Source organism: Chrysochloris asiatica, unplaced genomic scaffold (genome assembly GCF_000296735.1).
Source record: "Chrysochloris asiatica unplaced genomic scaffold, ChrAsi1.0 scaffold00008, whole genome shotgun sequence".
In the NCBI taxonomy this organism is placed as follows: domain Eukaryota; kingdom Metazoa; phylum Chordata; class Mammalia; order Afrosoricida; family Chrysochloridae; genus Chrysochloris; species Chrysochloris asiatica.
In genome coordinates, this window is record NW_006408526.1 from 9,731,914 (window position 1) to 9,749,218 (window position 17,305).

The window sequence follows — 17,305 nt, forward strand, 5'->3', positions numbered from 1 at the left end:
TGCACATTGAAGATATCACTTTTCCTTTGTTCTAAATAATAATTTTAGCATCATTCTATGTAAAGAATTTGTTTACTTTTCAGCTACTTCATTAGACTTCTAAAAGTAAAATTATAGTACCTGCCAGATAACTGGCACCCAAAAGTATTTGTTAGTGGAAACTTGATGGTACAGTTGTGAGCACTCGACTACTAGCCAAAAAGTTGGTGATTTGGACTCACCAGACACTCCATGGGCAAAAGATGTGGCCATGTGCTTCTATAAAGATTTAGTCTTGGAAATGCTATGGCAGTTCTACTCTGATGTATAGTGTTATTATGAGTTGGAATTGACAGCAATGAGTTTAGTTTGTTTGTTTTTAAATATTTGTTGATTGAAACCCTGTGTACTGAGCATTGTTAAAGTTAGTCATATAAAGTATTTTCCTAAAAATTATTATCATTCAAAATTCTTCTAGAGTTGTATGCCAAGTTGAAGTAGATTTTAAAAAGGTGTTTTATTAGTTATATCTTATTTTTCTTTCATTAAAATACTTTTCTGTTTATTTTTTATATATCATTTTCATATTTTTCTATTTAACAATTTTAGTAGCAGTATTTTACTATTAGGAGCTCTGGTAGCGTAGTGGTTATGAATCGGGCTGCGAACCGCAAAGTCAGCAGTTCGAAACACCAGCTGCTCCACGGGAGAGAGATGAGGCTTTCTGCTCCCATAAAGATTTACAGCCTCAGAAACCCTGTTCAGGATTGCTATGGGTCGGAACTGACTCGACGGCACATAACAACACAACAACATTTTACTATTAATTTCTGTGATTTATTTAAGTAGCTAAGATTCTAATCCTGAATTCTTTTCAAGTATTATCACTATTTATTAGTTTTATTTTTTTCCACTTACAGTGTATTTTTACATATAAAAGTCTTAATTTTTATGTTCATCCAATAAATCATTACTGAGAGCCAACAGTCTGCCTGATACTAGGTGCTTAATAGTCTGCCTGAAACTAGGTGCTGGCCATACAATAATGGAAAAAAACAAACAAAAGTCTTTTTCTTAAAGCCCATAAGAAAATACTGTCCTTAAATAAATATATTTTCAATCTTTTTCCAGTATTCTTAAATTTAGAAAATCTTCCACATTCAAGAAATTAGATAAGTGTTTATTCCTTGTCCCTTTAGGTTACTTTTATAGTTCACTTCCTAAAATTTAATTGTTTAATTTCTTGTAAATTTACTTTACATGGATGATATGAAGTGAGACCCAAAATCGATTCTTTTAGAAACAGTTAAATGATTTATTGAGTCATCTTTCCCTTCTTATAACTCATTGATGCTTCTTTATCATAAGTCAAGTTTTTTCCATCTACTTGGTTCTGTTTCTAGAGTAGGTTCTACTTAACTGATCATCTAATTATATAATTTTCCCCTAAATTCCTTTTTGTTACTCTTTCCTACATAAGTTATTATAGATGCAATCTACTTCATTATATCACCAATCAATTACAAAAATACATCACAAAAATAATCTGAACATAATGTATTTTTTTATTTAGTTCAAGTTAACATGCCGAAGTTTTATTATCATCATTTTGAATAACATTTTTTTAATTAAAGATGAAAAAGAGGTAGACATAAAAGATCCTGATAAATAAAATATAAAATAACAGAATATTTGCTGGGTTTGTCTTTGGAAAATGAGTCCATATATACATTAGGCATTTAAGTATATATGAAGGCTGATCCCAGAATGAAAAGTAATAGAGAGTAATTAAAGTTTCTATAGTTTCAGAAAGTACTTCTGAGTTTTTGATGGCTGAAAACTTAGTTAAATCTTCAGTTCCTGAGGATGAAATTTTAACTGTAATGAATAGCAAACAGTTAAAGAAACCAAATATGGCTTTAAAAAATACTCAGAGACTCAACGTCTGTGAATTATCCACTGAAGAACGGAAGATCCTACAGTCTCTTAATCATCTCAATGAAAGACTACATTGTAAGTATTGAAGAAAACCTTTTATAAGAAATACCATGTTTTGTATTTACATAAGTCATCTGGGTTATCGAGGAAATAATGATTCAGAATATATTTGAATATACCATACTCTTTAAGTATATCATACTCATCCAATTTATATAAAAACAATTTCTTCCATAGACTAAATGGAATATACAAATACTTGTATTTCAACAATATAACAGACTAAGTATAGTCGGTTCCGACTCGATGGCACCTGACAACAACAACAAGTATCTGGATTAATTATCCATCAAAAACAACCAAAATTTTGAATAAGTTTTTAAACAAATATAGTAATAAGCTATTCAGAATGCAAAGAATTCTTAAACTAGGAACTGAATATAGCTAGGAACTGAAAATTAAGAACAATATATCTAGCTTTTATACTGAGGACATTTAACCCAGAGTGAAATTTGAGCTTTGTTTTTTATGGTCTCGCAGATAAGGGAAACAGAGGACAAAACCAAAATGAGTAACAGTCTCATAGACAATCTACCCATCACAAAGAGCTATACACATATATGCATAAACACATAAAACTGAAAATGTTTGCATATCTCAAACTTCAGTACTGACCAGATGAGGGGGGAAATCACCTATGAGAATTTGGAACTATTGTCTTATCTAATGACCACATTAATTTATAGCCTGTTTCACATTAAGGAGACTTGGTGGCAAGAGGTTAAACACTTGACTGCAAATCAAAATGTAGGCAGCTACTCTGCTAGAGAAAGACGTATAGTCTGCTTCCACAAAGATTACACCCTTGGAAGCCTTATAGGACAGTTAATAATGTTGCTTTGAGTTGGAATTGAATTGGGTTTATTCACACTATCTAGTGGTACTGAAAACTTCAAGCCAATTATTTAATTTAGAATCATCCCAATACTTGGTAATACCCCCAAAATACTATGCAAAAAGTAAATTCATATCTCTCCAGGGAAACCTACCTATATTCCAGATCTCAACAAATTATGATAAATAAAATCCAAGGAAAATGAACATCCCACAGTAAAAATAAATAAATAATGCCAAAGCACATAAAGAATAGAAAATTTACTATGGAAAAAAAAAATGAGAAGAAACCATAAGAGAGCATAAAGAAAGACATCTACAAGGATTTTAGATAATAAAATTACCATTCACATTTATTCCCGATTACTTTAACTTTATTTATAATTTAAAAGTAATCAGAAATAAGCTTTAAAATATACTCAGAGATTAAGGAATAATAAAGAATGACCTAGAAAAAAAAAAAGAAAATAGAACTCTCAAAAATGGAAAACATGGTCATTGTAATTAAAAATCAGCAAATGGTTTAAACATCAGATTTTTGTTGATGATGTTGTTGTTAAGTGCTGTTAAGTTAGTTTTGATTCATAGAAACCCTGTGTACTGTTTCTCAGAAGCAACTGAAGGTAGGTTTGAACCGCTGACCTTACAGTTAACAGTTCAATGCTTATCTAACAGCACCACACCAGTACTCCTCATTCTTAGCACTATAAACATTTTGAACCAGATAATTTTTGTTGATGGGAAGGCTGTCCTGTGCATTGTAAGATGTTTAGCAGCATTCCTGACCTCTGCTCAAGAAATGCCATTGTATCTCCCAGTCAGGACAATTTAAAGATATTTCCCGATGTCCTCTTTTGTTGTTGCATGTGCCATTGTTGGTTCCAACTCATAGCAACCCTGTTACTAGAAGAAACTGGTGGGTTTAAACTGCCGACCTTGTGGTTACCAATCTAGTGTTTATCCTGCAGCACCATTGTTGTTGTTGTTAAGTGCCATCGAGTCTATTCCGACCCATAGAAACTCTGTATAGGGTTTCTGAGGAGCAGCTGATAAGCTTGAACCCCTGACCTTGCAGTTCAAACGGCTCTGCAGTCTGGTGCATTAACCCACAGTGCCACACCAGGACTCCCATAGCAGGACTCCACAGCGTCATAGCAGGGCTCAAATGCTCCCTGGGTGGCAAAATCCACCTCTGGCTAAGACTCCCTAGCAGAGAAGCATGTCCATTTCTAGACACAAAAATTGTTTTACCTAAATATCTATTACTTTAACATGATGTCTAGCATCCAGTTAATATTATAAGACACACAGAAACATAAGAGAAGGAAAACAAAACACCTACTGTTGTGGCAACAAATCAGTCAACAGAATGACACATAGAGATACCAAACTGCTGCAACTATCAGACAGGTCATCTAAAATAATTATGACTATGTTAAACTATGACTTATATTTAACTATGTTAAAGGTTAACACTGGAAAGGTAGACAGCATGCATGAACAGTCTGGGAATTTCAGCAGAGATGGAAACTATAAGAAACAGTATGATGAAGATTTGCAAAATAAAAACACTGTAGCAGAAAGAATGTTTCTATCAGTAGACTTTACAACTGAAAAAAGCCAGTGAATTGGAAGATAGAAATGATCTGACTGAAATACAAAGAAAAAAAGAGTGAGGGTAAATATATATATATATATATATATATATATTCAGGAGTTGTGGAACAATCAAATAATTTAACAAACATATCATTAGAATCCCCATGTATAAAATTGTAGCATTTTTTGCTAGGAGGGATAAGCTATGAATGCCATAAGAAGTTGGATTTAGACACAGCTCTACCTAACTTCTGGTTAAGTTCTGCTTTTGGATCCCAACTAGCACATTGTCAGCTAACCTATAAAGAGCTTCTTGGATCATTTTCAGATAAGTGGCTTGTAACCCTATATTGGAATAAATGAGTCCACCAATAAAAGAAATAAAATTGGACTCCTACCAAATGACACACATAAAAATCAGTTACGGTGGCATTACAGAGTAAGTATTAAATAAAACATCTGTAGCACTGTAGGATAAAATACAGTCTGAACCACAAAGTCAGCTGTTCAAACTCACCGCCATGCCTCAGAAACTCTATACAGGGTCACTATGAGTCAAGGCCAACTCAACAGCACTTAATAAAAACATAAAATTTTAAAGAAAATAATTTAGGAAAAATAAAGCATTTTTATATACTCAGTATAAGGACAGATTTCGTAAAGTATAAAGAGCATGATCTGTAATGGGGAAATTAATATATTTAGCTTCTTTAGAATTACGAACTTCTCTTGATATCAAAACTATTAAAAGAGTGAAAAGACAATCCAAATATTTATAAAACTTACGATGGGGCTTCAGAAACAGTGTGTAAAAATAGAATTCAAAGATAATGTAATGAACTTTTTGACATTCCCTTATATAATAAAGACCTTGTTGAAAATATGTAAAGAACTGTTATTGATAAGGAAAAAACAACCCAGTAGAAAAATTCAAAAATGACTTGATCTGACAGTTCACAGCAAAAGAAGTTCAAATGTCCAATAAACATTGATAGATGCTCCACTGCATTAGTAATAGGGAAATTCAAATTAAAACAATGAGATGTAGTTACATACATATGTTTAAAAGCCTGGAAATATTAAGTGTTAATACAGATATATAGCAATAGGAACTCTCATGTGCTACTGAAAATAGTATGATTTTGAGTAAAAACATAAAAGTCACAGGAGAATAAAGACTGTGTAATTAATTCCATGAATGTGAAATTTAAAAACAGGCAAAAGTAAGCAATATTTTTTTGTGGATGTATGCATATATGTGAAAACTGTAATGAAACGGAAGTTAGTATAATGAGTTACCTCTGTGAGGAGGCTCCCGGATGCTTTCAATATACTGATAATGTTCAGATTTCTTAGTCCAGGTGAATGCACAGATGTTAGCTTTTATTATTTGAAATATTGCATATGTTTTATACAAGTTTATGTATGTTTACTATAAAGTTAAGTTTGATAATGATACATTAATAAAAGGCAACAAATTACACCACAAAAACAACATAGAACTAAGGGTGTAAATTTAAGATTCAAATTATGAGGATGAAGAATTAAAAACTCAAGCCAATCATTTTGAAATTTGTCTTTTGTTTTGTATTAGATGCACACCCCTATATTTAAATATTTCAGGAGGAAATTTCTGCCTACATTTTTTTTTTGCCCAGATGTTTGTTATCCTATAGACAAAATCTTAAGGATTGATAGAGTAAGCATTGACCAAATCACTTATCTTGCCCAAAACTTAAATTAATATTTCTTGTACTTTGCTGGGAGACCACAAGGAGGAAATTCATTTTCTATTTAAAGAAGAAAAATAAGAGGAAAGAAAGGAAATAAGGATAGAGGAAAAAGATAACCTGACATTTGAGTAAAGATGGTTATATAAAATTCAAAATACTAGGAATCCTTTTGTCAACCTAATTTTTTGTATATTTGTTTCTAACCAAATTACTCTTACTTTCTAACCTAATACAAAGACTATTTCTGGAGTCAATAGAAAAAATGCCTCATTTAATTTTGAGTATTTTGGTACATTAGAATTAAATGTTTGTTTACTCATTTCTCTTTTGGTATACATAACTAAATCTTTTTATAATATGGTACATTTATTTCAGATATACAAGAAACTGTTTGCAAAAATCCATCCATCAAAAATATTTTACAAATAATACCACTGAATGTAAGTATTTTTTAAGTTTTGGGATTTTTTCCCCCCTTGTTTTAGGAAACCTGATCTTATGTGTGTAAGGATCTTGCATGGATGTTAACACTGCTTTTTTGAGAGCTTTTCTCCCCAGCAATCTTTCATATATAAGACATTTCATTGGAATTAAGCAAATGTCCTCTCTAAAATAATACAATGTAGACATTTTCACATCCAGACTATATTTTATCAATCATGTGAGTAGTCATGGGAGTTGTCAGTCTTCAAATAATTTGAAATATGTAGCCTAATGGGAAATTCTAAGAAGGTTCTGTTGGTAATTATCCCGTTCTTTAATCATATCTTTTCTATGTTTTCACCTTCAAAAGTCAGCATTGCTATTTTGAAAATGCTTTTTTGCCTTGGCACTGGGCTCTGGTAAAGATACACATAAAAATGACAAACAGTTACTGTATTCGAGACATATGAATTATACTGCACAGTCTAATTAGGGAGAAAGACATGCACATGGATACCAGTTGCCATGGAGTTGATCCCATCTCAGGGTGGCCCCATGTGTATCAGGGTAGAACTGTGCTTCAAAGAGTTTTCAACGGATGATTTTTTTGGAAGTAGATCACCAGGCCTTTCTTCCAAGGTGCCTTGGGTAGACACAATCCTCCAACATTCTGATTAGCGTTCAAGCTCGATTGAACCACCTAAAGACTCCTACATATGGATGGTGATGTGCTGTGGAGTTGGCTGGTTCTCACTCATAACAACCCTGTATAGGGTTTCTGAGGCTGTAAATCTTTACAGGAGCAGAAAGCCTCATCTTTCTCCAGCAGAACAGCTGGTAGTTTTGAAATACTGACCTTGAGGTTAGCAGCCCAACTCTTAACCACTACACTACCGTAGCTCCTACGTATGGATAGTATGGGTATATACAAATAGTTGTAAACAAGGTAAAGTAAGACTATGTGGGGCACAATTTTCAGGAAATCACAGAAGGAAAAAGCCATACATATATTTGAAAATAAATTGTAGATACCATGACAAGTCGATGCTGACTCATAGTGATCCTGTAGAATAGAGTAGAACTGCTCCTTACAGTTTCAAGACTAAATCCTGCTGAGTAGTTGGTGGGTTTGCACCTCCCACATTTTCGTTAGCAGTCCAACACTTAACCCACTGCACTACCAAGACTTCTTGAGGTATCATAATTTTTCAAAACCCAAACAAAACCCACTGCCATTGAGTCCATTCCGACTCATAGAGAACCCTATACAGGAGCAGGAAGCCTCATTTTCTTCCACAGAACAGCTGGTGGGCTTGAGCTGCTGACCTTGTGGATAATAGTCCGATACTTATCATACAGCACCACTAGGACTCCTGAGACATCATAATGCTTGTTGTTGGTTTTAGTCCCTGAAGAAGGTCTTGGTAAAGTAGAGGGTCAACAAAAAAGAAAGCAAACAAACAACAAGATGGATTGACAAAATGTCAGCAGCAGTGGGGTCAGACTAAAAATAATTGTGAGAATGGTGCACGACTGGGCAGTGTTTTCATTTTGTTGCTCTCATGCTCACTATAAATCAGACTCAATGGCACGTAACAACAGTCTTCTAGATAATGATAAACCTCTTTTCCCATCCCACCCCTAGAAGCATTCAAAGAAAGTTTCTTTCTTTGAGTGAACCTTTTCTTGGCTTTTTATAGTAGTGATCTTATACATTTGTCCTTTTGTCATTATGTCATTCAAAATAATGTCTATGTTCATCTGTGTTATGAAGTGTTTCTCAGATTCATTGTTACTCTTCAATGGTACATTGTATTCTATGTGCCATTGTTTGTTCATCCATTCATCCCTTGATGGGCACTTAGGTTATTTCTATCTTATTGATATTGTGACTAATGTGATTAATGTAAGTGTTAAATATATCTACTGTACTTAACTACAACAACATTGCATCTACTTATTCCTGAAGACTTAGACTTCAGTGCTATTCCTGGAAGTCTTATTCAACCCAAGTTCATCCTGTCCAAAATTTAGAATTTACCTCCTTTTGGCAGCAAAAGTAACCTAATTTTTTCTTTTTGTAAAAGTTTCCAAAGCCTCTTTTGATCTATTGATCAGATGTTGCTTGAGTTCCTACTACATACCATCACTCTGTTATGGCTTGGGATTAGAAAGAGAAAAATACTGTCTTATAACACTATTATAACATTTATAGTAACATACTATTAGAGACAATATGCAAACAATACAGTATAATAGGGTTGTCGTTGTTGTTAAGTGTCATTGAGTCGATTCTGACCCATAGCGACCCTGTATAGGGTTTCCGAGGAGTAGCTGGTGGGCTTGAACCACCAACCTTGCAGTTCAAACAGCTTTGCAATCTGGCACATTAACCCACAGCGCCACACTAGATGGAAGGCAAATTCAAAACACCTGCCAACACTTAGATTATGATTTTTCTGTATAAAAGCTATGAATCTCAGAAGCAAAGTTTCATTTTAAAGGAATTAATTGTATTTTGTACTTAAATAAAAGAATTTTAACCATGTCCCTCTGAAGTAACTTACTTCTTTAGACCAGTAAGTTGTTAGGTACTATCTAGTTGGTTCTGACTCACAGCAACCATGTGTACAACAGAATGAAACATCCCTTAGTCCTGCACTATCCTCACAGTCGTTGCTATATTTGAGCCCATTGTTGAAGTCACTGTGTCAATCCATCTTGTTGGAGGTGTTCCTCTTTTTTCACAGACCCTCTACTTTACAAAGCATTCTGTCCTTCTCCAGGGACTGGCCCCTCCTGATAACATGTCCAAAGTAAAGAGACAAAATTTCTCCATTGTTCTAAGGAACAATCTGGCTTTACTTCTTCCAAGACAGATTTGTTCATTCTTCTGGCAGTCCATGTTATATTCAATACTCTTCTCCACCACCATAATTCAAAGGCATCCATTCTTCTCATCTTCCTTACTCATTTGTCCAGCTTTTACATGCTCATTAGATGACTGAAAATACCATGGCCTGGGTCAGATCGTCTTAGTCCTCAAAATGACATTTTTGCTTTTTAACACTTTAAAAAGGTCTTTTGAAGAAAGGGAGAGAAGAAAGGGTAGACACATGTTAGCTTGGGTGACGGGGAGGGCAATATGCAATAAGAGGTAGGTTGGCAGTAGAATGCTGAAGACAGGTAAAGATACAGGGGGCATATGCAGGGGTTAAAGGAAATAGAAGTAAATAGTGTTATTTACACAACTTGAACAACAGTGTTCTGCAGGTAGATACATGGACAGATACACAGACTGAACAGGTGAGGGAGGAAGAATGTGATTATACCCATATATATAGAAGAATTTGAAAGCACACGTGTACATGGGTATTTACCTTTGCTGCAAACACACCTGTGAATGTGGTGGAGCATACAGTGGGAAAAATGATGAAAACTTCTTAGATTCTATCATACATCTTAAGGCAATGAGTTGCTGGGCTGGGGGCTCACGACCATAGTCTCAGGGAACACCATAGTCAATTCGTATAATATAGTCCACAAAGACAGTGTTCTATAGCCTACTTTGATGAGTTGTGTCTGGGATCTTAAAAGCTCATTAGCAGCCATCTAAGGTCCTGGTATGGCACCATAGGATAAACACTTGACCATAAGCTTGGTTTGAACTTCAAGGTTGGTGGTTCAAGCTTATCAGCTGCTCTTTGAAAACCCTACGTAGGGTCACTATGAGTCAGAACCAACTCAGCCACACTCCCCACGTGGAGAAGAAGAGTGATGAAAATTGAAGATGCTTGGAATCAGCTGGTCCAGTAGACCAATGGAGCAGGTGAACATTAGTCACCATGACTGAGACTAGAAGAACTAGATGGTGCCCAGCTACCACTACCAACTGCTCTGAAAGGGAGGGATCACATTAGAAAGTCCCAGATAGGACACCATGGTCAATTGGTATAACATAATCCACGAAGACAGTGTTCTACATCCTACTTTGTTTGTTGAGTAGCATCTGGAATCTTAAAAGCTCATGAGCGAGCATCTAAGGGAAACATTTTCCTAAGAACAAAATTGAGAAGGGATTGGAAAGGTGGGTGGGATGGAAATAGGAACAATAGGGAGGAAGTGGGATAACTGTTGTTGCATGGAAGGGATTGCAATCATTTAGAGGAAACCAAACAATACAAAGTTTGTAAAGGGGGGGGGGGGGAAACGCAGGATAAAAAGAAGGTTCCAGATACAGTGGCAGAAAATGTGGAACAAACTCATAATTATTTTTAAAAAAATGAATAAAATGGTCTTGTTGATCAGAAAGAGACTGGAGGAACCCAGGACTATGGCCCTCAACCACCCTTCAGGTCTGAAATGGAACTAACCCTCTTGCTCACCATGGAATAGTGAATCATTCAAAATCAGAAGTGCAGCATCTGACTAAAGACAAAATAGAGAAGGGCTGGAAAGGAGGGTGGAATGGAAATAGGAACCACAGGGAAGAAGTAGGATAACTGTTGTCCAATGAAGGCCATTGCAGTCATTAAGATGAAACAAAGCGTATGATTTGTTGAATGTAAAACGGACAATCTCTGTAAACCTTTTCTCAATTCACAATGAAAAGTTGTTGTTTTTTTCAAAAAGAGCCTTTGCAAAAAAATTGGCCAAAGCAAAAACTGGTTGAATTCCTGAACGCCGCCTCCAAAAGGAATGAATGGGGAACCAAACAAAAAGAAAACAATGAAAAATTCAAGCCTTTTCTCCATTTACTATGATGCTGCTTGTTGATCCTGTGAAGATTTTTATTTTCTTTAAGTTGAGGTGTAAACGATACTGAGGCTGCAGTCCTTAATATCAACAATAAGTACTTCAACTCCCCTTCACTCTCAGTAAACCAGATTGTGTCGTCTGCATATCAAAGTTCCAATCCTGATGCCACATTCTTCTTCATGGTATAGTCGTTTCTTGGATTCTTTCCTCAGCATACAGATTCAATAAATATGGTGATAGCAGACAACCCTAATTCACACCATAACTGATACCATTAATATCACCCACAAGTAAAATTTTGCTGAAGATATTTCAAAAATGCTTGTAGCAGTGCATCAACAGGAACTGCCAGAAATTCAAGCCACATTCAGAAGAGAATGTGAAACATGATACTGCTGATGCCGGATGAATCTTGACTGAAAGCAATGAATATCAGACAGATGTCTACCTGTGTTTTATTGACTATGCAAAGACACTTGACTACGTTGTTGTTTTTAAGTACCATCAAGTTGGTTCTGACTCATAGCAACCCTGTATAGGGTTTCCAAGGAGTGGCTGGTGAATTTTAACAGCCAATCTTGTGGTTCAAACTGCCCTTGAGGTCCAGTGCATTATCACACAGTGCCACACCAGGATTCCATTGACTATGTAGATTATATCAAATTATGAATAACATGAAGAATGGGAATTCCAAAAACTTAATCGTGCACAAGGTAAACCTGTACATAGACAAAGAGGCAGTCATTCAAACAGAAAAAGCAGTAATGTTTAAACTTCCCATAGGGTGTTACATATGCTTCCCATAGAAAGATTTTTGTTTGTTTGTTTGTTTGTTTGTTTTTTGACTATGTATATAGTAGATTATGGAGTCCTGGTGTGGTGCTGTGGGTTAATCACTGGACTGCAAAGTCAGTTTGAACTGCAAAGTTGGCAATTCAAGCTCACCAGTTGCTCCTTGGAAACCCTGTACAGGGTCACTATGGGTTGGAACCCAACTCAACAGCACTTAATAACAACAGCATAGTAGATTATGAAACACAGCACTTCTTAAGCACATCATGGGAGCACTGTGGCTCCATACTATCAGAATTGGACTACAAGCCACAAGATTAGCGGATCAAGCCTTCCAGCCGCTCCATGGGAGAAAGATAAGGTTTACAGCTCCTGTAAAGATTTTTAAAAGTCTCAGAACCCCTGTAGAGGGTTACTATTAGTCAGAAAGCACTGAACAGCAACAAGCACATCTTACCATTAGTCAAAAGTGATAATTACATATTATTATAATTAGTATGATGCCTTATATATAGTGATAGTAAGTTTTATTGAAGGTTGATATATATATATATCCAAAGATAAGTCAAAAACTATTGCTACTTCTAGTTCATATACGTATGGGCTTATTCCAAATAAAATTTGTAAAGCATGTTTTTGTGATCAGTTGATAGCTATAGACAAGTTCTCACACTTGTCTTTGTCTTATTAGGGTGCCTTCAGGGGGGAAAAAAAGATGCAATCAAAACAGAGGCTTCCCTCTCTCAGTACACAGGGTTGACAAGGATGGACAACTTAGACATTGGTTACCAAAAATGAGGGGGAGGGGCTACAAAGGCAAGAAGTGACTAGCTTACAAGCTTTCAAGAGGGAGCCTAGTTCCAGACAGGGCGGGGGAAGGTCTGGAAACCACTGAATGGTTTCCAATCTGTTAAGAAGGGGCTGATGAAAGGAGAAGGGGATAAGACTCTTGTGGTACAATAATGAATAATTGCTATCAGGACTGACTGTGAGGGTCAGAAATGTAAAGGTAGACATTTTGTAGCAAAAGGAGGTGAGTGATTGACTTTGCAGTCCAGGAGCAGAGATTCCTGGGACCATCAAGGGAGAAGAGCGGAGTGCGACACCCTACCCAGAGAAGCAGTGACACCAGAAATGGAGGCAGAGACGATGACAATGGAGAGATGGAGTGGCTAGGGACTGTGGACTCAGTGAGGGAGAGGGGCTGTGGGCTGACAGCCAGGAGGCAGGCTTGCCGGGTGTACCCTTTGGTTGTTTGATGATGCATGGAGGGGATTGTAATCATTGCAATAAAAAGAAATATGGTAGGATGAATATAAAGCTAATGTTCTCCCATGTAAACTATCACATCATACACAATAAAAACTTAAAAAAATATTTTTTTAAAAACAGAGGCTTCTAATGGGATCTGCTAAGCCAGTTCAATACAAGTCAGAGAAGTCCATTCAGAAGGTTATGACAACTGTTTTTGAAGATCCCAAAGTTATCATTGGGATAGGTTTTCTTAAAGGACACAGCATGGTCACAGAAGCTTTTTGGGGAAATGTTTTAAGAAAACTGAAAACTGCATTGGTGAAGAAAAGTCCAGGAAAACTGCACCAGGGAATGTTCAATCCTCAAGGGTAGCAAGGGCTACCCTATGAAAATTTTGTTGGAAACCCTTGCCCTATCCATCTGTAATCCTGATGTTAACCCTTCAGATTTATTTTTATTCACAAAATTCATAGACCATTTCAAAGGAACACAGTTTGAGCCCCTCAAGGATGCCCAAACCACTGTTTTGTCCTGGTGTGAATCGAAGACAGAATTGTTTAGGGAAGGGTTGTAGTGATGGAGATACTGCCTTCAGAAGTGTATAGCCCTTGGTGGGGAGGGTATGTCAAGAAATACAATAGGTTCACAGTTTGATATTTTCATTTAACAAAGGTTTGTAGGTTTTTGTGGCAGTACTTTTTTTTTTTTACCTATCCCTTGTCTGAGAATTTGAATTAAATTTAGTTTTATTAAAATGCATAGTTTATAAGGATAGCTACCAGTTATAGTCTATGAACACTACAGTAAAATAATGTTTTTCAATTATGTTACAGAACAGTCAACCACAGGCCGGTCTTTCTCTTGATGCTGGCTCCAGATTGCAGAGAAAATACTGATGAAGTATAACATGTTATCTATTAAATGGAATCACTATTTTTGAGAGTCTCCTGTAAATATAGATTTCTGTATTTGTCAGTACTTTAAAGCATTGTACTTAACCATAAAATAAAGGTAAATTTTAGCATAGGTAATAGATATAAATCAACTCATATATATTTATGCTATAAATTATACTTTATTATGTTTTTATTGATAACTACATTTTTAATGAATGGGAATACTTCATTGCTTTTAGCATGCTCCTGGGTATATATTCACTATATTTGAAAATAAAAGACTACATATTTTGCTATTCAAGTTATGTATTAGTTATAGTTGTGAAGCTTTGTTTTTCTGAGATTCCTAATAAATTCAATGACATTTTTGTACAATGGTATACAAAGTTTATAATGAATAATATTCTGTATAGATAGTAAATACTTGTTTTAGACCTTGCAGGGTCTCTGAACTCTGAATATGTTACCAAGGGTCTTGTTCTCAACTCTGCATGTTCAGAAACTGTTATCAGTCTATCCCGGGGTGATTATCTCTAAAACATTGGCTACACTAGCAAAACTCACAAGGGATCGAATAGTGAATGTGAAAAATAAACTGCAATCCCAAATGGATCACTAAAGTTGCCTGATGAGTATGTTCTTTTCCCAATAGGAATAGCTACCTTATAAACCAGATTTATAACTAGATTTATCTTAAAATTTGCTGTTCAAAATATGGAAGCAAAGTCAAAAGTTGTATGACCTTTAAAACCTATGTAGAATTATGATCACTTCAGACAGACTTTTCATTTGTCCGTAACTAGTCCTATGCCAGACTTTCATCATCCCTAATCTGGACTGTTTCAAAGTGAGCTTATTATTGACTCTGACAGCCAAAGTCTGTTAGACAGGCATAACTAAACTCTGAGTGGAATTGTCAGAGTAAAAATTACTGCACTGATCACCTCTGAAAAGTTTCCACGTCTTCCCTTTTGGCTATTAGAGAAAATTTGTAATCCTTAGTGTAACATATAAGACTCTTCATATTCTGGTTCCTTCTATCTTTCCCACCACACTGCTTACTACAATATACCAAACTATTTATAGTTTCCATATTGTTGTTAACTGCGGTCGAGTCAGTTCCAACTCGTAGCGACCGTGTATAGGGTTTCCGAGGAGTGACTGGTGAGCATGAACCACCGACCTTGTGCTTCAAATCAACTTTGCAGTCCAGCGCATTAACTTGCAGCGCCACACACCAAGACTCTTGCTATTTCATGCCTCTGCCTACCCCACTCTGCTTGCCACCTGCCTGATAAACCTGTATTCATTCTTTTTACACTTAGAAATTTCTCTAGTTTTTCCTAACAATCCTCAGCTGTACAGATGAGGTCTTTGTGCCTTGAATTGTAATTATTTGTGTACATATATGTCTCTTCTTTTAAATCAAGAGCATTTGGGAGGTGGAAATTGTCACTTTCTCATCTCTGTACCTTTTGGAATTAAAATAGGTCACATAGTGGAGTATCACAACAATGTATAAGTGAACAAAATATACATCATCTAACTTATAATGTAAGCCCTTTCTGTATCCCAGATACTGCTCTAATTGTTTTGGATTCAATAAACCAAAGTATATGGACTCCTGGAACTTAGGTATATTTTAGTGGAGAATACAGATTTTTAAATATTGTATTCCATCAGTTATAAGTATACTAGAGCTAGGCAAGAGAACAGAGAGAGATAAGAACTCTATTTTAGATACAGAGGTAGAATAGTCAGAAAGTCTGAAAAGGTGAACCAAGAGATCTGATAGCAATGAAGGTGGTAACCTTGGTCGTTATGTGAGAGAAGCATTCTACAGAGAAAACAGTGAGTGCAAAGGACCTGATACAAAAGTGTGCTTGGCATGATTTATAAATAACAAGGCTGCCATGGCTAGCAGCCAGTGAATAAAGCTCTAGAGCCCTTTGCAAGGCTTAGAGTAAAGGAGGGAGAGGATTCTTTCTAAATGATCACTCGGTCTAGTGTCTGGGAATATACCTACAGGATGTGAGGAGGTCTCAAGTATTTAAGTAGAGGAACAAATTAAGGGGTTTTAGAACATTTCAAATCAAATCAACAGCAAGTATAACAACGAAGAGACATTAATGAATGATCTGAGTCTTCCCTTATTCATCCATCTATCAATACAATAGCAGCACTGTATAAGTGTTTAATTTAGAGGACCTGGTTATGGTCAATTATATATTTCAGGAACCCATTTTGTTTACTTGTCTTCATCCCCAGTAAATGAGTGATCTTGCCATTTCTCCTTTCATTTATTAAATATTTATTAAGTACTGTCCTTGTACCAAGGAGAAAGGGCCCTGGCGTGGCACTCTAAGATGAGCACTACACTGCTAACCACAAGGTCAGCTGTTCAAACCCACCAGCCACTCCTTGAAAACTATGCAAGGTAGCTATGAGTAGGAACCAACCTGATAGCTCTTTAATAATAACAATGTACCAAGGACCCCTGGTGGCACTGTGGAATAATCTTTGAGCTGATAATCACAAGGTCAGTGGTTTAAACCTACCAGCTTCGCAAGAGAAAGATGCTGTCTGCTCCCTTCAAGAGTTACCATCACAGAAACCCTCTGTAGGGTCACTCTAAGTCGAATTTTACTCAATGGCAATGGGTTTGGTTTGGGCTTGGGGTCTGTGTATTATAAATTCTGCTACATTCTCAGAGCACATCGTGAGCATGAAATAACTCTTATTTTGGCAACTTTGCTAATGCTGGGTTCTCATTTCCCAGAACCCCTTTCCTATTTGGTTCCAGGTTAGAGTGGCCAACAGAGGAAAGTAGATGTGAAGCACAAACGATTACTCTTGGAAGATCATCATGGTCAGTCTCAGTGATGAGGTACCCAGAGGTACCAAGCAGGTCCCAACTTGCCCTTACTCTTTTCCATTCAGCATCTCCCCAGCTGTGGGTCCTGCTGACCAGCATAGACCCAGGCCCACCTCCATGTGGTTGCAAACCCACAGAGTCAGGAGCTTCACAGAAGCACAATT

The 17,305-nt window shown here is 36.2% G+C and overlaps 1 protein-coding gene across 1 annotated transcript in view; it reads left to right on the forward strand.

Annotated features, from left to right (window-relative positions):
* The window catches only part of KIAA1377 (KIAA1377 ortholog), a 99,115-nt gene extending 85,373 nt beyond the window's left edge, over nucleotides 1–13,742 (forward strand). Inside the window, exons 9-11 of the mRNA XM_006833949.1 lie at nucleotides 1,783–1,992; nucleotides 6,519–6,583; nucleotides 13,509–13,742. Of these exons, the coding sequence (XP_006834012.1) occupies nucleotides 1,783–1,992; nucleotides 6,519–6,583; nucleotides 13,509–13,742 (509 nt within the window). The remainder of the gene's footprint in view (nucleotides 1–1,782; nucleotides 1,993–6,518; nucleotides 6,584–13,508) is intronic.
* Nucleotides 13,743–17,305: the final 3,563 nt, after the last annotated feature.